The 25,805-nt window shown below is 48.7% G+C and overlaps 1 protein-coding gene across 1 annotated transcript; it reads right to left on the bottom strand.

The window, feature by feature from the left end:
- Positions 1-5,204: 5,204 nt before the first annotated feature.
- LOC311148221 (protein bassoon-like) lies at positions 5,205-25,067 on the bottom strand (the record flags this gene model as incomplete). Its single annotated transcript, XM_084185108.1, has 7 exons — positions 5,205-5,245; positions 5,414-5,545; positions 9,421-9,529; positions 10,794-11,647; positions 12,990-14,616; positions 17,404-24,036; positions 24,669-25,067. The coding sequence occupies 7 exons, from the start codon at positions 25,065-25,067 to the stop codon at positions 5,205-5,207; spliced, it is 9,795 nt and encodes a 3,264-aa protein (XP_084041234.1).
- Positions 25,068-25,805: the final 738 nt, after the last annotated feature.

The following is a 25,805-nucleotide window of genomic DNA, read 5'->3' as shown; positions in this document are numbered from 1 at the left end:
TCAGCATAAAAAACAGAGCCTTTTTCCATTCTGGAATGTAGAGATAAGAACAGAACAGACTGTGAAGTTGTCATGCTAGCTTCTGTCATCCTAGTCATCCATATTATGTATTTTTTTCTTTCTTCTTCTTCTTCTTCTTCTTCTTTTTTTCATTTTTTCTTCTTCTTCTTTCTTATTCTTCTTCTTCTTCTTTTTTTTTCATCTTCTTCTTTCATCTTCTTCTTCTTTTTCTTTTTCTTCTTCTTCCCTAAATTGTTATCAGCATCCAAATGAAACAGCAAGTCTTTAGTACCAGAAAAACCTACGAAGCGCTTCAGTGTTCTTTTCTTTTTCGGAGATGAAAGGAGAGTGTCTGAGCACAGGCTTATGGAATCAAGGATCCTACCATGCCACTATGGCCACGCCCCCTGGGATGTGTTACGCCCCCCAGCAGACAACAGCACAACAGCCCACATACTAGAGCAGTGGTTCCCAACCAGGTGTACTAGGACCCCTGGGGGTATTTGGCTTTATCAATACTTGAGAAGACTCATGAGATAATAGGACTACTGGTAAAATACACACGAGGGAGTACTTCAAGGGTGTTCCGGGCAGATCTAAACTCAGTTACCAAAAAAGGTTGGGAACCACTGGACTAGAGGATAGCATCATCAGTGTGTTGGGGTGTCACAATATTGTGGCTCCCTCCCATCCTCCTACAGAGCAGCTGGATGGAGTATTCCTTAGTATAGAGCCCATTCCCCAAAGGATAATGGCTGATTGAAAGGTGGTGCTGAAAACCCAGACAGTGGCAGAGACCCGGGGGACGAGGCACTCTATCCAGCTAGCCTCTCTCTGGAAGGGTCCTCAGGGCTTGTGACCTCAGTGCAGACTGCAGCCCTAGGGTGTTCTGGGGGTCCCGGGGTGTCAGGGGCCTGGTTCTTTGGCTGTGGGCATTGCAGCCAGGTGGCCTCAAAACGATCTAGAGAATGTAAACACAAAGTCAGGTGACTGGTATCCTATGAGTATCTTACTATAGCCTAAATGAAACAGTAAATACATGTAATGGATCCCCAATGAATGACAGAGGAATGCACCACTTAATTCAATCATTCTGTGGAAATAAGCTTTCTAAATTAACGCTTTCATTATATGCAGAGTTGAGTGTAAGATTAGAACAGAGTGAAATCCTATGATTCAACACTAGATGGCAGAAGAGCATAAGAAAAGCAGGACTGAACTGTACAGAGTACTGAGGTCTGTGCAGGTTATGTAATTATACTACCTCTCTATTACATTACACTCAGTTTATCCTCAGTAAAACACATTTAACAAAATATTAACAGTAATAATCTGAATTGAATTGAATTGAATATTATGATTAAGGGCATGGCAGCCTACATGTAGCCTCTCTCTCACTGAATTGGACATAAACACAGCAGAACAGTCCATTTCACAGATAGCTTGAAACACAAGATGGTTTACTGTTCATGAGGCTCTATTCATTCCTTTAGCAGCACCAATATCTGTATATGAGAATGCTATACTGCGAGAGACAGACAGACTGGGGCTGTGGTCACATGAGGTGGTTATTCATCTTGGCATGGTTGGCTGCACCACCTTGCACTACAGATGCAGCATGGGTCTCTGTCTCAGGCAGCACACTGCCATTGCTGACAACTGAACCTGACAGATATACTGTATGTTGTCGATGGATAATGGATCAGTCACACACTGGTTTCAAATTCATCTTCTCCAGAAGGAAATAAACCTTGCTTAAATATATTATTAAGGAGACATTGTGTTAGCTTCAGGAACGTCTTTACTGAGATAACAACCGTATATGATTACAGAGCATTATGGGTACTGTAGATGTACATCATGCTACATTAAACACATCATAATCCAGTGGGAGTATGTGTTCAAGGAGATGTGACTGTATGTTGTGCTAATGAAGGCTTGTTAATCAGATATACTAGGGGAAGTTACGATAAAGCCTGTTCAGGTGTTCTCCTTGAGCTTGTCTAATAGGACCCTATGGGACAGCCATTCAAAACCAAAGTTCCAGTTCTCAACACTAGGGGTTTTATTTTGGGTTCATTGGGTTGCTATGATGTAATGTACTGTAACATACATGCTCTCTCTCTCTCTCTCTCTCTCTCTCTCTCTCTCTCTCTCTCTCTCTCTCTCTCTCTCTCTCTCTCTCTCTCTCTCTCTCTCTCTCTCTCTCTCTCTCTCTCTCTCTCTCTCTCTCTCTCTCTCTCTCTCTCTCTCTCTCTCTCTCTCTCTCTCTCTCTCTCTCTCTCTCTCTCTCTCTCTCTCTCTCTCTCTCTCTCTCTCTCTCTCTCTCTCTCTCTCTCTCTCTCTCTCTCAGTAGATGTCAGGTAATCCACACAGTCCAATAACAGTAATGCTATGTTAAGCATTAGAGGTCTGTTCAGGTGTCACATTACAGGAAATTTAGATATCACATAGAAACGTCTTGTGTGGAACAGACATCATTATCTGACAGGTAGAACAGGGAATTATATTAGCTGTATTCATTACATTTCTATCCCAGGGAATACAACCAAGTCTCCCTGTGACCCTAAAAGACTGTGACCTCAATGGGCACCATGGGAGAGCAGGGCTCCGATGTCACAACTTTACAACACAATTAAAAACCAATCAGGAATGCTCTCTTGTGTCACAAAGGCAATGATGCTATAATATAAACAAACGTTGTTGTTGTTCTGTATGCTCCTCCAACGCTGCTTGCCTTGGTTTCACAGCTTTATCCTTGGGCCTAGTTAATTACTCTGGAGAGGTTATATAACAATGCTGGTTTGCCATTTTCTATGTAGCAAAGCAATCATACATTACTACTGCGTGATATAAAGTCTATTATGCACCATGGAGGAAGGAGGTAAAGAGACGAGGAGGAGGTAGAGAGAAGAGTTGGTAGAGAGAGGAGGAGGTAGAGGAAGAGGAGGTAGAGAGAGGAGGAAGAGAAGGAGGATTAGAGACAAGTGGTAGAGAAAGGAAGAGGAGTTAGAGAGAGGACGGAAGGTAAAGAATGGTTACTTTAGCAAACAACGGTAAACTAGAGCCATCTGTACTTGTAGCGGATGAACAGTGAGGAGTTGAGAAGTATACAGTGTATGTTGTCGGGTGGGGAATGGAGAAGAAGGGGTCCCGGGGGAGGTGGATGGATACACAATCTTCTGGCACACATTACCACGTCACTCAATCTCATATCCATCCACGGATACTGTTACCGCCCAAATAGCCTTTCCGTAATTAGAGAGCGTGCTCTGTTCTCTGTGAATATGATGAGTCCAGTTCATAACCGGACAACCCCCTTCATCTATCTCACTGATGCATTATTAAAAACAGGGGGCTAGCCAGAAGGTAACAATACCCTAACTATACATGTTTGAGGGTAGAGTGTTTTGTTTAAAGGAAAAATCCACTAAAAAAACAATATTTTGATATTTTCTTTATTAGTCCACTGATGAAAAATGCATCATCATGATGATGTGGCAAGTGACACTTTGCTTCTTGAAAGTCCAATAGCTTGTACTGCACTTGACTGCTGACATGCAAAACATTTTGGGACTGTATCAACAGTGGACTAATGAAAAAAATACCAAAATATATAGTTTTTGATTGGAGTTTTTCTTTATGTGATATAAAGGGACTGCAGTTGAACCACAAGATAAGTCTGCTGTTCAGTTACAAACTACTATGATCAAATATGTTGTTTTCTCTCTATAAACTGGTAGGAGAGGTAGAAGATAACACTGCCAAAATGAATGATACAATGTCATAGACAAGTGTAGGTAGAATTTGCCCTAGATTACGTGCTATCTCATTGAGTCTTTCAATGCGCCTTATATTAACCCTCTGAGGTAAGATCAACACTCTTATGTCACGTACATTGGACGTTGAAGGCCTTTCTGAGACTCTTCTATAGCCCTGGTTGCCCATAGAAATGTGACCTGGGGCTGGCCCTTGAGAATCGCAGTGTCAATGCCAGTGTATGGACGTCACAGTAATATGGCTGTTACGGTACACTCATGCATAGGCTGACAAAGAGCCCATGTGTCAAGGGTCAGGGTTCATGAAAGGGTTAGCATAAGGTGCAGTACTGTTTTGCAGTAAACAGGATAGGCCTACTATATGTATAGCAGGAGTGACTTGACTGTAACATATTAAGAGATGAAGAATCTAGAATCTACCTTTGCTGTGAACTAAATATTTCCCACACCATCACTACATAATCAACTATATTAGTAAATAATGATTCTTGTTTTGTTATAATTATTGTGTCATTAGTGTTACTAAGAGGTATCCACCATCCTACCTTTTCTAATCTTAGCTGTGTTCGATGAGTCTGTGTGCACTACTTACTGTCTGGCCTGCCAGAGAAAGCAGCATTGTTTCTCTGCCTTCGTGTGCTCAGGCCTGGGACATGCAGCATCCATTTATTCCTGTCCTCATTGGCTGAATGAGGGGGGGAAAAAACACAATCAATCTTGAGCTGATGGATCATGATCATGTCAGGTTTGCTAATCTTTTCCAATTATATTTTTAAATGCTGCAACTTGAAATATACACAATACTGTATGTACTACTTACAAGTTCAATGTCATTTATGTTTTTCCGTATTACACTACAATAAAGCCATGGGGTGTCTTTTGAAAATAAATAGTTTACAAAGTAGTGTTTGATGTAATTTTCTGAAAATGAGGGAGCTTTAGGCAGGGAATAGAGATGTTGGACTCACCAGTGCGCTCAGATTTCCTCTATCGGTGGCTGTATCTTTCCCTCCCTCCCTCTCCCTCTCTCTCTCTCTCTCTCTCTCTCTCTCTCATAGTAAAACAAAGCAGGGGTCTTCCTAGGTTTTTCTGGTACGAAGCCTCACGACGTCCTCCATAACATTTACAGACACCTGAAATGATACGACCGTGAGACTCCCACTTGTCACTTACTGAGGTGAGCTGTCATACTGTTCTAAAATCCTAGTTCAGGACTCAGGAGAGACACTCAAACCTACACACAGTGCACTTCAGACCTCCAGAAATTGCAGAAAGTGGAAAACGGAACCACCCCACACACAGTTAGAAGGAATAGTATCAGGTAAAGTTATTCTGTCTATAGCCGAGCACACTGTTACCTCACTGACTGTGTTAAGGATTTTTACTTGGTAGTGCCAGGTGAACGCTTACCTTCATCTCAACACCTCACCACAACGAGGTGAACTTCTTGCCGAAACCGGAGATCGCTGTTGGAGGGGGGAGGGAGCGAGGGAGGGAGGGAGGGAGGGAGAGAGAGAGAGAGAGAGAGAGCGATTAGGCATATTGTAGCAAGTAGAATAAAGGTTATGTTGATGGAATAATATTAAGTTCCACACAGAGAGTAAAAACATGGAGTCTGAGATCCAGCATGGCACCTTCTCCTAGTTTTCCTGCCGCCTCTGCAGGGTTTGCTGGCAGGACTTTAGAGAGGAGACTATCCCCCTCCATCCCCGGTTGACCCGCTGCTGCGCTCCCGATGCCACCGGGTCTAGGGCTGGCCTTGGAGCCTGCAGGGAGAAGGGAGAGGGGAGGAAGATGGATGATGATTAGAAACTCATTTTCAGAAAATGTACCTACAGTATGAGAAAGAATCTTAAAATATAATTAGTTGAATCCTGATAAGTGGACTTCTGATAAGTGCAAACTCTGTTTAGGTGTAGTTTTCAAATTGCAATTCAAAGACTTTCTTTTTAATCCAGGTGATGCCATACTCAAGTTTAGTGCACACTATCACAACAGTCTGAAGCCATTGCATTTATCTGGAGATGACTGCACCAGCTTTCCACATAAATCTGATACCCATTGCGCTTTACAGACTGTTTCTGACCCTGGTATCTATTTCCACAAAACAACTGTCTATGCAACTGTCAGTGAGGTGATGGGACTGCATAGACTAGAGCATGTCAACACAGACACAATTGAACCGTGACACGAAAATGTCTGAAACGATTTAGCATAGCCCCTAAGATCCTTACCAACTTTTACAGCTGCACCAACAAGAGCATGCTGACTGGTTGTATCACGGTATGGTATGGCAACTGCACCACCCTCGACCTGAAGGCCCTACAGTGGGTGGTGGGGCGGCCCAGTGAGCTCCCAACCATCCAGGACGTACATGCCAGTATATCTGAAAAAGGCCCAAACAATTGCCAAAGACTCCAGCCACCCGAGACATGGACTGTTCTCCATGCTCCCGTCCAGCAGGCGGTGCCGGTGCATCAAGGCTCAGATCTACAGACTCCTTAACAGTTTCTATCCCCTGGCCATACAACTACTTCTCCTCCTCACACCTAAGCTGCTGCTAAAATGATTATTGATTTGATTTATTACTACCACTACTCTGCTGTTCATTGATGATTGATTTCCATTACCATTAGTATCAATGTATCCTACTACTGGTCACTATTACTCCTGTTTACATGTATACATTACCATTAGTATATTACCACAAGTATTTATATATTCCTGCTACCAGTCACTTTTCAGCCCTGTTTACATGTATATCCGCGTATAACGCCTACACTGACACTCTTGCACACACACACTCACACTAACACACACACACACACACACACACACACACACACACACACACACACACACACACACACACACACACACACACACACACACACACTTACACATACAGTGCCTTCAGAAAGTATTCACATCCCTTGACTTTATCCACATTTTGTTGTGTTACAGCCTGAATTTCAAATGGATTACATTTAGATTTTGTGTCACTGGCCTACACACAATACCTCATAATGTCAAAGTGGAATTATGTTTTTACACATTTTTACAAATTACACTGAACAAAAATATAAATGCAACATATTTCATGAGCTGGAATAAAAGATCCCAGAAATGTTCCATACGCACAGAAAGCTTATTTCTCTCAAATGTTGTGCAAAAATATGATTACATCCCTGTTAGTGACCATTTATCCTTCGCCAAAGATAATCCATCCACCTGACAGGTGTGGCATATCAAGAAGCTGATTAAACAGCATGATCATTACACAGGTTCACCTTGTGCTGCGGACAATAAAAGGCCACTCTAAAATGTACAGTTTTGTCACACAGCACAATGCCACAGATGTCTCAAGTTTTGAGGGAGCATACAATTGGCATGCTGACTGCAGGAATGTCCACCAAAGCTGTTGCCAGAGAATGTAATGTTAACTTCTCTCCAACGTCATTTTAGAGAATTTGGCAGTACGTCCAACCGGCCTCACAACTGCAGACCACGTGTAACCATGCCAGCCCAGGACCTCCACATCCGGCTTCTTCACCTGCGGGATCTTCTGAGACCAGCCACCCGGACAGCTGATGAAACTGTGGGTTTGCACAACCAAAGAATTTCTGCACAAACTGTCAGAAACCATCTCAGGGAAGCTCATCTGCGTCCTTGTCGTCCTCACCAGGGTCTTGACCAGACTGCAGTTTGGCGTCGTAACCGACTACAGTGGGCAAATGCTCACCTTCGATGGCCACTGGCATGCTGGAGAAGTGTGCTCTTCCCGGATGAATCCCGGTTTCAACTGTACCGGGCAGATGCTGATGTCAACGTTGTGAACAGAGTGCCCCATGGTGACAGTGGGGTTATGGTGTGGGCAGGCATAAGCTACGGACAACGAACACAATTGCATTTTATCGATGACAATTTGAATGCACAGAGATACCGTGACGAGATCATGAGGCCCATTGTCGTGCCATTCATCCGCCGCCATCACCTCATGTTTCAGCGTGATAATGCATGGCCCCATGTTGCAAGGATCTGTACACAATTCCTCAAAACAGATGCATATCTTTATTCCCAGTCATGTGAAGTCCTTATATGAACTGTAACTCAGTAAAATCTTTTAAATTGTTGCATGTTGTGTTTATATTTTGTTCAAAATTAAAAGCTGAAATGTCTTGAGTCAATAAGTATTCAACCCCTTTGTTATGGCAAGCCTAAATAAGTTCAGGAGTAAACATTTGCTTAACAAGTCACATAATAAGTTGCATGGACTCACTCTGTGTGCAATAATAGTGTTCAACATGATATTTGAATGACTACCTCAGTACCTCATCTCTGTTGCCCACACATACAATTATCTGTAAGTCAACCACAAAGACCAGAGAGGTTTTCCAATGCCTCGCAAAGAAGGGCACCTATTGGTAGATGACAAAAAAAATAAAAAATAAATAGACATTGAATATCCCTTTGAGCATGGTGAATTTCTTAATTACACTTTGGATGGTATATCAATACACCCAGTCACTACAAGGATACAGCTGTCCTTTCTAACTCAGTTGCCGGAGAGGAAGGAAACCACTCAGGTGAGCATTTGCCCACTGAAGTCGGTTTACGACGCCGAACTGCAGTCAGGTCAAGACCCTGTTGAGCATGAGGCCAATGGTAACTTTAAAACAGTAACAGAGTTTATTGGCTAACCTAAATGACAGAGTGAAAAGAAGGAAGCCTGTACATAATACAAATATTCCAAAAGATGCCTCCTGTTTGCAATAAAGCACTAAAGTAAAACTGCAAAAAATGTGGCAAAGAAATTAACTTTATATCCTGAATACAAAGTGTTATGTTTGGGGTTATTTTCAAGCATGGTGGTGGCTGCATCATGTTATGGGTATGCTTGTTATCGGCAAGGTCTAGGGAGTTGTTTGTTGTTGATAAAAATAAATAGAAAAGAGCTAAGCACAGCAAAAATCCTAGAGGAAAACCTGGTTCAGTCTGCTTTCCAACAGACACTGGGAGACAAATTCATCTTTCAGCAGGATAATAACCTAAAACACAAGACAAAATATACACTGGAGTTGCTTACCAAGACAACATTGAATGCTTCTGAGTGGCCTAGTTACAGTTTTGACTTAAATCGGCTTGACAATCTATGGCAAGACTTGAAACTGGGGCCTCCCGAGTGGCGCAGTGGTCTAAGGCACTGCATCGCAGTGCTAGAGGCATCACTACAGACCCGGGTTTGATCCCGGGCTGTATCACAACTGGCCGTGATCGGGAGTCCCATAGGGCGGCGCACAATTGGCCCAGGTGTACAAAGTTCTTAGAGCAGGGATCATCAACTAGATTCAGCCGCGGGCCGATTTCTTCTTGAGCGGATGGTTGGGGGGCCGGAACATAATTACAAATAATTTGTAGGCTGCAAATTAACCGCAATAAGCCTGAATAGATACAATGTTTGACTTAAAGATAATAATTTCAAACCTTGCTTTCCAACTAAGTGACCCAATGCCTTCAACCCAGCAGTTGGGTCATCCAAACAACCCAGAATGTTTTAGAGTGTACAAGTGTACTAATCACTCTCAGTGAAATGTTCAGTGGGTGGAGCAGCAGCAGTTTGGGTGCAGACAGGGATGTTTACCTATTCCTGTGAGTGGGGGTTGAGGTGTTTTTGCAGGTTGGGCTGCTCCTCCTATGACAGCTTTGGCCCCTATGGCAGTCACAGGGGGTGTGTTTGCGACAGGTGCCTGCTGGAAGAGCGAGAAAGAGACAAAGAGATGAGGAACTCAGTTTAAGGTGGCAAACTGACTGTACATCAATAATTTTGTTCTGATGCACTGAAAGATGAGCCTCTTATCATGTTGACCCCTACTGTAAAATACCATGCCAAAACTTGATGCAGAATGATGAGCATTAGCAATGCCAGAGATCATTGAGCTGAAACCAGTTTCACGCTTCCTCCCTGCAAACCAACTAGCCGTGCATCTAAGCATGCATCTAGATTTATTGGAACAGATATAACATCATTCGCTTAGCAATGTGGACGTTTGCCAAATAATCACACATTATTTGTTTTGCATTCACTTTACCCAGCGAACGGATGCAATGCATTCCATTAATTTCAATTTTCAATTAGCCTTTTTTATAAATTAATTTTAATCACTCATTGGGCCTTTCAGAGAGAACAGGCGCCATTACAGTTCAAATTAATGTGGCACAGGATGAATGTGATTGGATTTGTATGATTGCCTAACAACTGCATTTCCATTTGGAGCTTAGAACAATCTTTCAGAACCATATCTCAGTCTGCACATAATAATGAGGATCATACATAATACGGAATATTTCATTTTACGTCATCAGTATAGGCTATAGCATAGAGGTCCTATAATTCCTATAATATAGGCTTTCTATGGCCTAGAGTACAGGATTATATGGAAAACATAACAAATAGCTGAAAAACTTTAGCATGCTGTATAGTTCTGTATATTATAACCATGGTGACATATTCAGAGACATAACAAAACAAACAGGAATGGGAGGATTGGGAATGATTTACAGTGGAAGACATTTTTGGGGTTGAATCTCTCTCCTCCATCTGAGTGGAATAGACAGAGGCTGTTACACTGCCACTATCTACAGCCACAGTGCTAATCACAAGACCAGATAAGGTCTGCCAACAGGGTTTCACACACATTTAAATAAAACCTCTTCTCAGAATGATGTGCTAGGCTTTATCAGAGAGACAGAGAGAGAGAGGAGGTGGAGGGGGAGATGGAGAGAGAGTATGAGAGAGAGAGGGAGACAGATGAAAAAGAGGCAAGAAAGAGATGAGAGGGAGAGATGCCACCAAAGACCTCTAAAGCTGTCTTAACATGTGAAATAATAATCTACATACATTTACAGTGATTCTCATTATAATTCATAAACTGGATGGTAGATTTGAATAATCATGACACTTTCAATCCAGTGTCACCACACTTGTACTGTACTATGTCATAATCCTGTACCCACCGCAGTTGGTGGCAGTTGCCCCAATGGGCCTCCTGCCTGTGGCTGGCGACCGGGCTGACCAGGACCAAGCTGACCAGGCTTGGCCTGTAGACCCTGTTGGGCTTGGGCCAGGCCCAGAGGCTGCTGGCCCCCAGGGGTGGTGCCACCAGGGGTGGTGCCCCCAGGGGTGGTGCCTGTCTGTCGTGCCGCCAAGGTCTGGGGCTGCTGCTGCAGCTGGGTGCGCTGGCCTTGATGCAGCCCATCCTGCTGGGAGGTATGACCCTGTCCCCTGGAGCCTGGGGGCCCACCGGCGGATCCCTGCCCACGGCCAGAGCTGCCCTGGCCCCTGGAGGAGGAGGGAGGGTGACCCTGGAGGTCTTGCTGCTTCCTGGAGGAAGTCCGCCCATCATGGGAGGATGAGGACTTGGAGGAGCGGCCCTGGCTGTGGTGGTGGCCCGACGGGTCCCTGGAGTAGTCCGATGAGTGATACCCCCCCTGGGAGCGGGAGTCACCCCTCTTTCCTGACGAGGACATCTGGCGGGAGTCATGGCGCATGGACGGATCTTTGGGGTGGCCCTTGGAGGAGCGCGAGGAGCGCGGTTCGTCCGAATGGCGGGACGAGGCGGAGTGTCTCCCGGAGCTGCTGCTGCCGTGGTGGCGATGGTCCCGCGAAGAGGAAGATTGGCGGGTGTGGCCGTACTCGTCCTGGGGCCACAGGTCCTCCTCTGGGGGCTCGTCATAGTCCTGGTAGGTGTGCTTGACGTGGCGGCTACGGCCGGACGAGGAGTGGCCACCACTGCCATAGTGGCGGGAGCTAGAGCGCAGGTCCCTGGGCTTCTCAAACCAGTCCGTCTCCTCCTGGCCAAGATGGTAGGCTTTGGAAACCAAGAGTAGATCACAGTCAATCTCCAAGTCTGACGGCGACAGAGGCATGCAGACTGAGGCCATGCAAAAGAAGAACGGGAAGGAGAGAAAAGAAAAAGAAAGGGAAAAAACAAAACAAAAAAAACTGAAGTCGAGATTTACGCCCATGCATAATACGAAAACAAGACACACATAAAAAAAAGAAAACAAATGTAAAAATCAGAAAATAAGTTAATCACAACAAGAAAACAAAACAACTTTCACAAGACAACGGTATTGTGTGAAAAATAGTTATGCACCTCAGAATAACATGCAAGTGAAAAGAAAGAGACGAACAAAGTGAAGAAACTGGACATGGCTGCTCATGCAGACAGCACAGACAGCAGTCAGTCAGTCGGGACGAGAGCAGCCAGTATAGGCCTCGAGACACAACACCAGCACAGCATGCAACAACTCTCTCTCTCTCTTTCTCTTATCTAGCCTTATCTCTGGGTGGGTGGGGGATGTTTATTCGTGGGCAGAGACTGGCATTCAGCACCCATTTACCTTCGCTGTCCGAAACAGCGCAATGCATATCGTCTATAATGTAAAAATCATCTGGTTTGTAGACGTGTGTCCGGGGCAAGTCTCTCATGTGGTTCTGCACGTCAGGCATGGAGTGGCTGGAGCCGTGCTTGCCATAATACTGACTACTACGGCTGTCGTACAGCTCTGGGCCCAGGGAGGAGGCCCTCACATGAACACCCATGGGGCTGAGAGGGCTCTCCTCAGACGAATACTGAGAGCGCATGGGGGGTCTGCCCCGGCTATAGCTCGCCCTGTATGACGATCGCTCCCTGTCCCCATCTCTCTCGTAGGAGCGGCTGCGGTAGCCGGCATAGTCCCGGGATGAGATCTTGTCCATGCCGTAGCCCGTTGAGCGCGAACGGCCCGAGGTGTAGTACATGCGCTCCTCGGGATAGGAGTATCTCTTCTGCTCGTAGGCGCTCTTCCTCAGGCCATAGGCCATGTCGTCCTGCAGCTTCCTGGCCCGCGACACCACGGTGAAGTTGCCACCGCCCGACGTGCTCATGGTGTAGGAGGCCAGATCAGCCTCCATGTCGCGTGCTTCCTCAATGGGGGAGAACTTGGAGATCTTCTGCTCCACGCCTTGCTTGTGGTGCTTACTGCGCTTGGAGGACATGACGGCCGGAGACAGGCTCTTGGAGGCGTGCTTCTGGACCCCGGTGCGCTGTGTGCCGTGTTTGGTGTAGTCATCATAGTAATAGGAGGATCCCCCACCCATGCTAGTGCTGCTGCTGCCCACTACTCGGCCATATGTGTCTGACACTCGCGGGTGGTAACTGCTCTTACCCCTGCCATGGTGGTCGTACAGGTCTTCTTCCCTGGTCAGCTCATCCTCCGGCCTGCCGTAGGAGCTCCCTCCTCTCGCCGGACCGCTCTCCACTGCGTAGCGTCCACCTTGGCCGTCGCTCCGGTGCATGTCTGCTGTGCCTCCCAGGCCCTCCTTGGTCAGCTCGCTGATGTCATCACACATGACGTAGTTCCTTGGGACATTCTGCTCCAGGCTTGCGGGGCCGTAGAGACCGTCCTGTGCGTAGGTAGAGGGGCTGTCAACCGAGTGCAGACGGTCAGATGGAGTGATGTGGCCGTAGCTGTTGGCCACTGTTGCAGTATACTGGCCGTAGGAGCTGGCTGTAGTGGTGGTATAGCCATAGGTGTTAGCTGTGGTGGTGGTATACTGGCCGTATGTACTGGCCGGGGTGGAAGTGTACTGCTGCCCGTATGTGTTGGATACTGTTGTGGTGTACTGGCCATATGTACTGGAGACTGCCGTAGAGTACGGCCCATAATTGTTGACCATGGTGGTACCACCAGTATACTGTCCGTATGGGGGTGCCCCACTGGAGGAGGAGTAAATGGTGTCTTGGGCCGTGGTGGTCACCCCTACAGTGGGGTTGCTTATGACCTCATAATTAGCGGGCATCTTGTGCTCCAGGTCAGCCAGCGATGTCTGTCTCGGTCTCTGGTGGACAGTGAGGATGTCTGCCTGGGGCTGGTAGGGAGTGATCTGCCCAGGGCCAGCTGGGTAGGACACCTGGCTGGGGTATGGAGAGGTGTGGGTGGGGTACGGAGGTTGGCCAGGCTGGGCATGCTGGAATCCCTGGTGGCTAGGCTGTTGCTGTTGCTGAGGCAGTGGGTGCACACCCTGCTCTGTCGGGTAGGGGGGATGGCTCTGGGGGAATGTGTGGGAGGAGAAGGACTGGATCTGGTAGGATGGGGGAGGATGTTGGGTCTGCAGGGGGGTGGGCTGGGGGAGAGCTGCTGCCTGGGACACTGAAGGGTAGGGGGGCTGGTTGAAGGCTGCAGTCTGGTAAGGGGTGCCGGGCTGGGGAGCTGGAGCTGGCTGGCTCTGGGTGTGATAGGACTGATAGGAGACGAAGGAGGAGGTGGGAGGAAACTGGGCGGCTGTGTTGAAGTCGCTGGTGAACTGGCTCAGTGGTGCTGTGCTGGGTCTGGTCAGCACCCCGTTGCTCTCGTAGGAAGCTACAGCGGCCGCCAGCCGCAGGTTATTCAGCTCGCTGTCTGACATGTAGTCTCGTGGGTCGCCCATGCAGCGCAGATAGGCCATATCCCTCCTCTCCCTCTCCTTCACCAGGGTCTCCTTGCGCTGATGGATGCCCAGCTCCAGGTAGCGCAGCTTGGCATCAATCTCCTTCTCCTCCTCCTCCAGCTCCTGCTGCTGCTTGCGGAGCTTGGTGGACTCCTGCTCCACGGCCTTCAGCTCGTGGGTGAGGTCCTTCAGCAGGCTGGCTTTGGCTGCCAGACCTGGCCTGGTCCCGGCCCTCAGGGAGGGCATGGAGGGCATGTACATCTGAGGGAGGGCCGGGGTGACGATAGGGAGGTGGCTTTCCTCTGGAGGGGGGCTGGGCAGGGTCCTCTTCACCTTCCTCAGGGCGCTCTGCTGCAGGGCGGCCAGCTGCAGGGAGACAGGGGACAGGGCCATGAGAGCAAGGGTTAGGGAAAGAGCTTGCACAACAGAGCACTGCACATGTGACGTAAATATGTATTGTTCCTCAAGGACGATACAAAATAAAAGGTACATTCTTAAGGTGTGATTATACATTACTCAATGTGCCTGTGCAAAAGACAAAAGCAATAAACAAATTGCTGTAAACTGAAACTTGATAAATACTGTATCAATATTTTTGCTACCTTAAATGGTATTGCTACAGTTACATAGCAGTGCAAAGCAATACAAATGTCTATAATTTAACATTTCCACTAACATTTCTCTATTGTGTTACATCCTCAGTCATGCCACAACTGTGCATGCAGCATTAAGTGATTGTGTAAAAATTAATTCATTGTTTCATTGTGGTAATTAAACTTGGATTTCTATTGAGAGTCAAATTAATCACAGCCACAGTCTCAAGAAATGTTGGGGAAGATAGCCCCAGTATCTGTCTGCAACATGACTGTTTAATTAACTATGACCATCTCATAAAGATGATCCCACAATAGCAATTCTACAATAACTCAGTAAATGTTTTACAACCATGCACCTCTCATCAGCAATTCTAGCATAATCCATGAATAAGGTATAAAATAAATTCCTCTCCACTCTTAAATCGCCTTCAAATCCTCAGTATTTATGAAATCAACCAACTTCAAGTCTGTCTGTTTATCTTCCAATTCAAAATGAATCTACTCCCTGTTTATTTTCAAATGCTATTCAAATTCAATACTCAGGTTTATCATTACTCTACAAGAACTGCCACAGATCTCCACCCCCCTTTTTCCCTGTAGAAGATTAGGTCAATTCTCCATCACCTACAGAGGTCTGTTTTATTTTAACAACTCCTTGACCACCTCAAAGACTGCATCAACTCCTTCAACAACTCCTTCAAATACAAAATATAAAGATATCTACTGGACATTCCAGCTCAACGACTCACCCAATCATTTCCTGCCTATCAGTCACTTATTTTGATTATGCATTTTACTTGAATGTATTTTTTCTCTCTCCCCACCCCAAATCATGAAGTTTTCCTTTTTCTTTGTGTAAATTTTGTTTGTTTTTGTTTTATAAATATTTGAAAGAGGGAGGTACCTCTCCTGCACATGCTCTTTCCAGTTGCCTTTTAAACTCTTATCATGTTGTTTCGTATTTTCTTGTGTGCAAATAAATAAATAACATATTTTTTAAATCACAAAGAAAGCGTTATTCACAAATACGACGGATGGTCACTTAAATTTCTGAATAGTTTCAGCATTTTCTTCCCTTCATAGAAATCTGTATATAGGGGGGACAAACGTCAATCTGAAATGTGCCACTTAAGCAAAAGTAACAAACAGCTGTAGTTAGTATTAGATGAATGGATATATTGTTGTCAGCATTTGCCTATGATGATGTTCAAAATTGCTTGCCAAAAACATAAATAACTTCAGTGTAGAGATAATTTGACAATGTTCACTTAAGCTGTGCATTAGTAATATGTTGGAGGACATATGTCTATGGTGCTTTTTGAAACTAGAGATCTATCACAGTGTCAATGTGTGTACATTGTGTTGTGTGTTTTATGTAGAGTATACACTCTTAAAAGTAAAGGAGCCAGGAAGAACCTTTTGGGGTTCTAAAAACTGCCATACGGGGAACTTTTCCAGTTGAAAAAGGTTCCTTGAGGAACCCCTATGAAAAGGGTATTCGAGGAACCCCTGTCTAAAGGATCAAACCGGAACCTTTTTGTGGTGAGAGGGGTTCAATTTTGAGCATTTTTAACAATATATTGTAGAGGTGGCAGACCATCAGATGATTGGAGGCGTGGCTTTCACATAGTTATTTTGGGTCACCCGTTAGAGTAAATGTAATTCCTGTTCATCATGTTAAGTTTGTACACTGCAAATTAAAATGTTTCTTGAATATTTCTGCATATTACATATTCTAATATAATATTAACATGATTAAATATAGTAATAAAGTGGTAACTATTCCAACTTTGGGATTTGCATAGGCTCTGGAGGAACTCATAAACCTCTGTAAGCCTCATTGAAGCTACAAAACTGTTAGTGTTCAACCTTAACATGTGATGACAATACAACAGAACAGATTAACTGGAATTACATTTACTTCCACGGGTGGCCTAAAAAGATCTATCTGAAAGCCACGCCCTTACTAAGCCACTCCTCCAGTCCAGGGTTCTTCCAGGAACATTACATTGAAACATTAAAGCAGGGGTGTCAAACTCATTCCATGGAGGACCTAGTGTAGGCTGGTTTTTTGGTTTTTCCTTTCAATTAAGACAACCAGGTGAGGGGAGTTCCTTACTAATAAGTGACCTTAATTAATCAATCCTGTACAAGAGAGGAGTGAAAACCTGCAGACACTTGGCACTCCGTGGAATGAGTTTGACACATGTGCATTAAATGTTCCTCCAAGAGCCCCTCAACTAACCAAGGGTGCTAATATGAACCATTGACTGGCAATGGTTCCTTGAAGAACTCCAGGGATTCCTTGAGGATCTCCAGGGTTCCTCGAGTCACCACTAATTGTAAGAGTGTAGCATTGTATGGTAATGCACTGTATGTTTATGGGGCCATATTTTAATATTACGCTGCCAATTTGATACATACTACAGTAGAATGCATACAGTACTTAACAGTAAAAAAAACAACTGTCCATGTGATTTTGCGGTTTGACTCTTTTGGTCTCTGCATGTGTACAGAAATAGCTGTTGAGGATCAAAGGATTGACCTTATGACCTACCTGGCTCTGAAGAGCTTGCTGCTGGTACAGGTTTAGCCTGGCCTTGGTGTGCTCATCTGTAGTGGGGCTTAGGGGCTTGGGGTCCGACATGGACCTCTGTGTGTTCTTAATGGGCCGGGGCATGCTGGGGTGGCGTTGGGGCGACTCGACCGTGTATGCCTTCTGCTGGGGGGTGACGTGGGCCTTGTTCAGCCCGCCGCTGGAGAGGGAGGTCTCCAGCAGGTGGTGGGGGGAGACTGGGGAAACAGGGGAGTAGAGCACCTGGGGGGACTTGGGGGGCTGACGGATCAGGCTGGAGAGGGACTCATTATGGAGGTGGTTCATGGGCTGGGTCTGGTAGCTGATCTCCAGGGGGTCCGGCCTCCTCCTGTTCTGCTGCTGGCGCGGGTCGGCAGACCCCACCAGCTGGATGCTCGTGGAGTAGGGGCTGATGGTGGTGGGCACGCTGAGTTGCGGCACCACCACGCCCTGAGACTGGGCCTCAACGTCTGTTTGGCAGGCTAGGCTTTGGCCCTTCTGGGTCCTCTCAGGGCCTGAGATGTAGTGGACGATCTCGACTTTGTTCGGGTCTGGCACGGTGACGTGGATGGCCGGGGACACCTTCCACAGCTGGTCTGTTTCAGTCTGGCAGGAGCCTTCTCGGATGGTCTGGATGGCAATGCTGGATGAGGCAGCTGTCTTGGAGGCTGTGTCTGTCTTGTTTTCGGCCCCGGGATCCGAGTGCTTAGAGAAGCGAGAGCGCCTGCGCCTCACGGGCTGCTCCCACTCCACTTTCTCCTCATCATCGTCGGTTTGAACGCTGCAGTCTACACTGCGCCTGTTGCGTCTGCGCCGGGACATGATGTACCTCTCCTCGCCATCCTCTTCGTCTGTCTGGACGCAGCTGTCCACGATCCTCCGCGCTCCATAGAACTGGACGCTCTCGCCCTCCATTCCATCCCTCAGCCGGGGCATGGAGGTGGAGTTCTGCCTCCTCATGTTGGTTCTGGTCTCTATATGCTCCTCGTTGTTCCTTAGACACATGTCCGAGGAGGAGTTGGGCAGGGAAATGAAGCCCACTTGGTTTCCATTGGGCAGCAGGGTCTGGCCGTTCTGGTCCACCTGAGCGGCTGCGGCGGCTGCAGCAGCAGCAGCTGCAGCAGTCTTCTGCCTCTTCTGCTCCTCGAGCTGCTGCTGAAGCTGCTGCTGCAGCGACTGTATCTGGTCGAGCTGGGCTTTCTGCTGGGCCAACTGCTCCTTCTGCATCACCAGCTGGTTCTCCCTCTCAACCTGCTGCTGCTGCAGGACCTGCTCCTTGATTGTCTGCAGCTCCTGGATCTCCCTGTGCACCAGCATCTGCTCCTTCTCGCGGTGCCGCTGCAGCTCCATGCGCTCCCTCTCCAGCTCCTCCTGCAGACGTAGCTGACGCAGCTTCTCCAGCTCCACACGCTCCCGCTCCATTTGCAGCAGCTGCTCATGCTGGCGGTGCATCCTCTCCTCCGTCTCCGTCGCAGGGTTGACGGGGCCGCTGGAGGGTGGGCCAGGCGGAGGGGGCTGGGTGTTGCTCTGGGGCCCAGTGTAGCTTTGTGTTGGAGGGTAAGTGTGGGCTGGAGGGGGCTGGCTCTGGGGTGGGAGCTGGCCCTGAGGATGGGATTGAGGTTGCATGTGCTGGGGCTGGGCTGGGGGTTGGTTCTGAGGCTGGACCTGGGGCTGCCCTAGGGCCTGAGTGTGGAGGTGAGCCTGGGTCAGGTTCATGGGTTGCTGCTGGGGCGCCATTGACAAGCTGACCGGGGCTGATGTATGGGCAAAGAGAGGTTGAGACGATGGATCAGATGCACCTGATTTCACAGAGGGCTTCCCTAGGTAGAGTGGGGCATCCTGGGTGGTGTTGATAGCGGCAGGCATTCTCACAGAGGCCGAAGTGGTGAATGGGAAGATGTTGGGAGCCGGATGACGGTATGGAGCCTGCCCAGATATAGGCATCCTTGGGTTCACAGGCATCCTGGTGAGGCTGGCCAGAGGCACGGGTGTCATGTTGGCTGTGGGTAAAGGTCTGTACACTCCCCTCAGTAGCGGGCGCAGCACTGAGGCAGGCTGGGAAGTGATTGGCAAGGTGGATGCGATGGGCGTGTTGACGGTGGAGTAGGTCATTCCATCAGCAGACCTCATGGCAGACGGGTACATGGCTCGGAGGCTGGCTTGCCTGGCATTGATCATGTTGGTGAGCGCTTGGGTTTGAGAGATTGGCTTCCCGTCAGGTCCGTAGAGCATATTTTGTCTCATAGAGTTAAGCCTGCCACCTGGACCAGTTCCTCTTCCTACGCCGTACTGCACAAGCTCCGGGTTGCTCCCATAACGGTCCATTAAGTTGAGGGCAGCGCACATTCGGCTGATCTCTCTGGCGGTGGTGGCACTGTACTGGGCCAGGTTGGACTCCTGGAAGTTAGCGAGGTCTCGGGGCGAGTAGCCGTAGTCTGAGCTGATGTTTGACAGGGAGTTGAATCTGCGTATGGGCTGGGAAGTAGCTGTGAGGTCACCCCCATGGCGAAGGTCAGTGTAGGAGCCGTACTGCATGCCCAGTCCCAGGAAGCCTCCCTCATAGCCATGTTTCATGGTGCTGAGGTCCACGGCCAGCTCTTTAGAGACCTGGATGTGTGGGTCCATCTTGAAGTGGTAGGACTGGAGTCCGGCCTCTGCTAGGTTGGTGTCAGACATCGAGGGCGGTAGCCGCCCAGGGAACGGTAGTGTGTAGGCTTTACGCCCGTCCACAGAAAACTCCTGATACTGGCCCTCCTGGTCTGACTCGTAGGAGAGTGGTGGTGCAGAGGGTGGACTTGGCTCTTGAGTGGCCACTTTCTCATCAACATTTTGCTTCTGGGAGAACGGACCGCCAACACAGCTACCTCCGAATGGGAGGCGGTACACTACGTCACAGCAGGCCGGTTGGTTCTCAGCTTTGATCTGCCCCCCTGTCAGGTCCACGGCATCCTGGCCCTCTTCTGTCTTCACCAGCTGGGTCACTGGTCCTCCCTGTGGGGCTCCATCCATCTGGACCATCATGCCATGTCCACCGCCTGCCAGGTTCATCACACCTGCTGGGGTTGGTTTGCTCTTCAGCTCCAGGGGACCTCCAGTGCTGTAGATGTCAGGGGCGATGGTGGAGGATATAGCGCTGACCACAGCTGGGGAGTTGCTGGTTTGGCTGACCAGAAGGTCCTTCTTGAGCAGAGTCATCTGGCCTGGTAGGTTGTACCGAGCTAAGGAGGACTGCTGCTGCATCTGATGGTGTTGCTGGAGCTGCTGCTCCAAGAGCTGCTGCTGCTGTTGAAGCTTCTGCTGCTGCTCCATCAGCTGCTGCTGCTGGATGCTCAGGTCCTCCAACTTGGCGTCAATCTTGGGGATGGACGGGTCAGTGGGTGGTGGTTTGTTCTGTGACAGGCACATGGCTGAGCCCAGACCCTGACCCAGGTCCACTCTGTTTTGTAAAGGGTCCCCGTAGACCATGGGCTGTTGGGGCTGTGATATGAACATGGAGCCGGCCACTGTGACGCTCACAGTGGTTACGGTTGATACCATCACTTGGGGGTGCTGCTGGGTGTTCAGGTTCATGATGAGAGGCTGGATGATGGTAGAGGGGTGGCTCCCCTCGTGCCCACTGGTGTATTTGCGTGTTTCTGTGGCCAGGGAGGTAAGATCCATGCCGTGGTCAGTCATGATGATGGGAGCTGGTATAGTGGCTGTTCTCAGATCCACTGTTCTCAGATCCACCACGCTCCCACCATGGATCATCTTGCCTTGCTCCACTCTCGAGGTCCCTGGGACGGTGGAGATTCTGCAGAGCGAGATGCTGTCCATAGATATCGAACCACGGCTGTAGGTGCTAGCTGTGGTGACCATGCTGGTGCCAACATTGACCTTCTCCAACTTCTGCGTCCAATAGAAGCTGCGGTGAGGAGACTGGTGGTATGGAGGGGTGTCTGGCGGACTGGCTTGTGGAGAGTAGCCGTCAAATGTCAACTGTCGGCTGAATCTGGTGGGCGAGGATAAAGGTGAGGTGGCCGTGTTGACCGTCATTGGTTTGGCAGGGCTTGTGTGCTCGGCGTCCATGTAGGGGGCGTCCTGGGAGGATTGCTGTCTGAAAAGACGTGGGGATATGACTCTGTGAGTTGTCTGGGTACCCTGGACCATCACTGGGGAGGTGGGCCCTGAGCCAGCCGACGGAGCCCCTATGCCTGGGCTGAACGTCTGGGTGGAGATCTCGACCCTCCTGGAGGGGGATTTACTTAGGCTTTCAGTGGGCGAGGTGGAGGGGGACAGAGGGGGGCTGGAGCTCTTGTAGTACGAGTATATCTTTGGCGAGTGGGGCTCAATGACGTGCTCTGAAGATGTTGCACTGTCTCTGACTTGGACCCCTCGGTTCTCCCCCACGCTCCGCGCAACCACCTGTCTCTGGCTGTATGCCTGTGTTATCTCTGCTATCTTGCTGCACACATTTGAGATGGTTGTGGTTGAAGTGGTGGGACCTCCAGTTTGCCGACCATACATGGTGGATTGGATGGTCGTCATCGTTTGACTAACGCTGGTCTGGGAGATGGTCACTGCATCCCGGGAATAAACCCCGTAGGCGGCTAATGTGGTGGCGGCCGCCACTGGAGTGATGCCATTTTTACCCATCTGGCTCTTCATCCCTTTTGAGTAGTGTTGTGTCACCCGTACATCAGGGATCCTTCCTCCGGTCTCAGAGAAGGACACAGGTGCAGAGAGCTGAGTGGGGCTGGTACCAGGAGTCAATAGGTCATTGGTCTGCTCAAGCAGCTTAGCGAATGCTGACCCAGTATCTAAAAGCTGCTTATCTGGATAGGTACTGTTGTCTATTTCCACCTGCTGCTGTAACTCCAGGGTGGAGGACTGGTGCATCTTAGTGATGTTCTGGGAGGTCTGGCAGATCTCTTCGTAGATGTCTCCCGTCTCTGCTGCCTCTTTTTCATAACCAGTCTCTGCCTGCTTGTACGCGTACTCATCTTCATACTGTTGGCCATTTGTGTCATCCTCATATGCACTGTTGTGTCTCCCTTGTTGCTGCTGCTGTTTCTGTTGTTTATGTTGCTGCTGCGGTTTCTGTTGTTTCTGCAGCAACTCAGCTTTCCTCATCATTTCCTCGTACACCTCCTCAGCACTCTTCAGGGGCTTGCTGCTGGAGGGAGCAGTGGTCGTCATGGTTGTCGATGATTTCTCGGTGGGAGAATACAGAGACATGAATGTAGGTAGGTTATATTCGCTGCCAGACTTGTAGAGTTTAGACTCATATCCCTCAACCTCTGAGTCAAGGCTCTGGGGGGAGTATTCCGAGGCAGAGGATCGGTGGAGCTCCTCCATCTCTGCAGCCTGTCGCAGCTCCTCAGTAGGGGAGGCATCCTCGATGGGGGAGAGGTTGCTGGGGGGCGTCTTGGACCTCTCCCTGCGTCTCTGGGCCCTCAGCTCCTCTTTGTCTCTTTTGGTCTTCCTGGCCGTGCTGCGGATCCTCTGTTGCTCCAGGTCCCTCATCTTCTCCTGCTCCCGCAGCAGCTCCTCCTCCTCCCTCAGCTCATCCTCCTCAGAGGAGTCCTCGATGGTGGGCAGCAGGGGGCCATGGGAGCGGTGCCGGGCCTTCCTCTGCTGCTTGGCATCCTCCAGTCTCTGTCTGCGGCTGGGGCTGCTGTCGCTGTCGTCCTCCATGGAGGAGATGGAGGTGGGTGAGGTGCCAGAGGTATAGCTGGAGGTGGTGGGTGGCAGGGTGGAGGAGTACTCTCCCCTGGAGCGCTCCTCTGGAGATCCCGTCAGGCTCTCCATCTCCAGCTCGGGCTCCCGGTCCAAGCTGAGGTCATTTTCGTTGTTGAGCTCCATGTCATGGCTGTAGCTGTTGGTGTTGTTGAGCTCAATGGTCTTGAAGCGGCGCAGGCCCCCCAGGCCCCCCTCCTCTCCTTCCTCCGCAGAACCTTTGTAGATGTTGCTGGAGCTTTTGGTCTCCTCCTCGAAGCTGCTAGACTGGTGAGATAGGCGGCGTTTCTCTTTCATTGACTCCGAAATGTGCTTGTGTGTCTTTTTCGGTTTTTGGTAGCCGTAGCCTTCGTCCTCCTCGTCCTCCTCCTCCATGTCCTCCTCTTCTTCGTTGTCCTCGTCTGCGCTCATCTCCATGATCTGCCTCCTCATGAACTCCTCATCTGTCATTGGCTCCGGCTCAGCCACTTTCTTCTCGTCCTTGGGAGCGGCACTGCTCTTGTGCTCCCGTTTGGACTCCCTCTCCCCTCCGTCCTCTTCCTCCTCCACGATGTCCTCCAGCTCCTCATCAGAGTCATAGGCCTCGGGGGTGATGGACAGCGACCGGGGCCTCTGCTCTCCGTGGTGCCTGCCCCGGCCCCGTTCGCGCTCCCTCTCCTCGGCCGGCAGGGTCTTGGACTCCAGCAGGGGCCTCATGGAGCTCTCCAGCTTGGTGATCTCGGAAGGGCTGGGGGGGCTGCCACGTCCGCTGATGCCCCTCTCGCTCAGCTTCATCTCCTCCTCCTGGATGAGGCCGGTGATCTCACTGTGGGAGCTGGAGATGCCGTCTGAGGAGTAGCCCGTGTCGCTCAGGCTCTGGGGGCTCCGTGACAGGTCTTGAGTGCTGTTCTTGGTCTCCTAAGGAGGGACATAAGAAATCAGCCAAAAACAAAACAGCAGACTGGGAAAAATACCTGAAAAAAAGACCTGAAAAACCCTGAAATGATCTTATGCAATGACTGTTCTAAAACACTTATTTGTAATGTTCTGCTCCTCATATTATTCCACCCATACTCACAGTGAACATTGGAGAACAGTGGGCATTAGAGTGGATCACTTTCATTTTGTATTCACATCAGCACTAATTCAGTACCACTAAGACCTTGATGGCTTTGCATATTCATGGTTGTACCAATCGTAGCGCATTATGTTTCAAGAGGGGCGACGGCTAAAATGGAGTGAGAGAAAAAACACATTCATTTTCTCTGTGTGCAGTAAATCCATCAGTGCTGTGGCTGGCGCCTGCTTCATCAGCACAATTTTTTTTCTAGACGTCAATAACAAGGTGCAGAAGAAGAGGGAAGGCTGAGAAAAGATTGGATGCCATTTTCAAATAATTTGCTATACTGTGGCTATAAACTATCAATACATTATTCCATTTCAACTCCACTAAATGTCCCTCAATAAACATCTTGCTTTACTATATAACAACTAAGATTTATCAGCTGTATATCAAAATGAATTTCTAGGAGACCTAAAAGGTGACTTACGTCATAATGTCTTGACTTCTTTAGGTCTTTTAGGATTGGCTCTCCCTTCTTCTGAGTTAATTTGGTGTCTATGACGGGTTCCACCACCTCCTCTGACTTTGGCATAGTCTCTTCCGTGGCCTTCGGTTGTTTTGGGGGCTCGTTGGCAGGTGTGGGCTGGACAGGTGCCTTTGTGTCCCCAGGTTGCTTCACTGCGAAAGGTCCGCTCCCCAGGCCTGTCTGTGGCTTCTGCTGCTGCATCGGTCTCGGCCCTTGCTGCTGCTGATTGGTTGATTTCTGGAAGGGCGGCTTCTGAGCTGGCTGCTGACTGGCTGGTGCCTGGTGGCGTGGAGATCCCATTGGTTGGTGCTTTGGAGACAGATGAGGAACAGGAGAAGGGTCTCCGAGTCCACCGGACATCAGCCGCTGGGTCTGACAGTTCAGACAGAGCCACTCCTTCTTCTGAAAAACAAAACAGAAAAACAAAACTATTATATTAACCTTTTGATAAAAAAATGTAAAGAGAAAGAAAAAAGAGAGAAAGTTAGGAAGTGAAGGGTGAACATTTGTTCAAAGGGGGGTACAAAGCGGGCATGGAAGAATCTGACAAGAGTAGAACATCCCTCCCATATTCCATGTACATCTTCACTGTGATTCTGTGGATAAAGAAAAGAGTATGGCCTCCCTGGGATTAAGTCTGTGGGTCTCAGAGGAGAAAGTAGTACTGTCTATTGGCAGGCTGCCACCAGATTGAGAGACATCGCCCTTCTACGACACATTTTGGGGAGCCGGCATACATAGACCACAACAATGGGACTGAGTGGAGGCCCAGTCCCACACCTACAGTAGCACTACTCTGAGAAGTAAGCCTCTTAAAACTGTGGGATATGATTCCATCTATCTTTACTGGTGTTGTGCTTGATCCTCGATTCAATGGTTTCTTATTGCTCGCGTAGGCCCTATTTTTTATAGGCCGGGGCTACAATACAGAGTTTTTACCCCTGTCCAGCCTGTCTGGAAACGTCTTTGTCAAATCTGAAGATCCGAATCACGTTCTGCACGTGTTATTTTACACACACATTCACGTTTCTCTCTTTACTCACCCTCTTCTGAAAGCTCAACCAATTTGATCGATATCATGATGTGGCCTATCTCGCT

Source organism: Coregonus lavaretus, assembly GCF_964263955.1.
Source record: "Coregonus lavaretus genome assembly, chromosome: 20".
In the NCBI taxonomy this organism is placed as follows: domain Eukaryota; kingdom Metazoa; phylum Chordata; class Actinopteri; order Salmoniformes; family Salmonidae; genus Coregonus; species Coregonus lavaretus.
The sequence above is the reverse complement of the archived record's forward strand: the minus strand, read 5'-3'. Positions and strand labels throughout refer to the sequence as shown.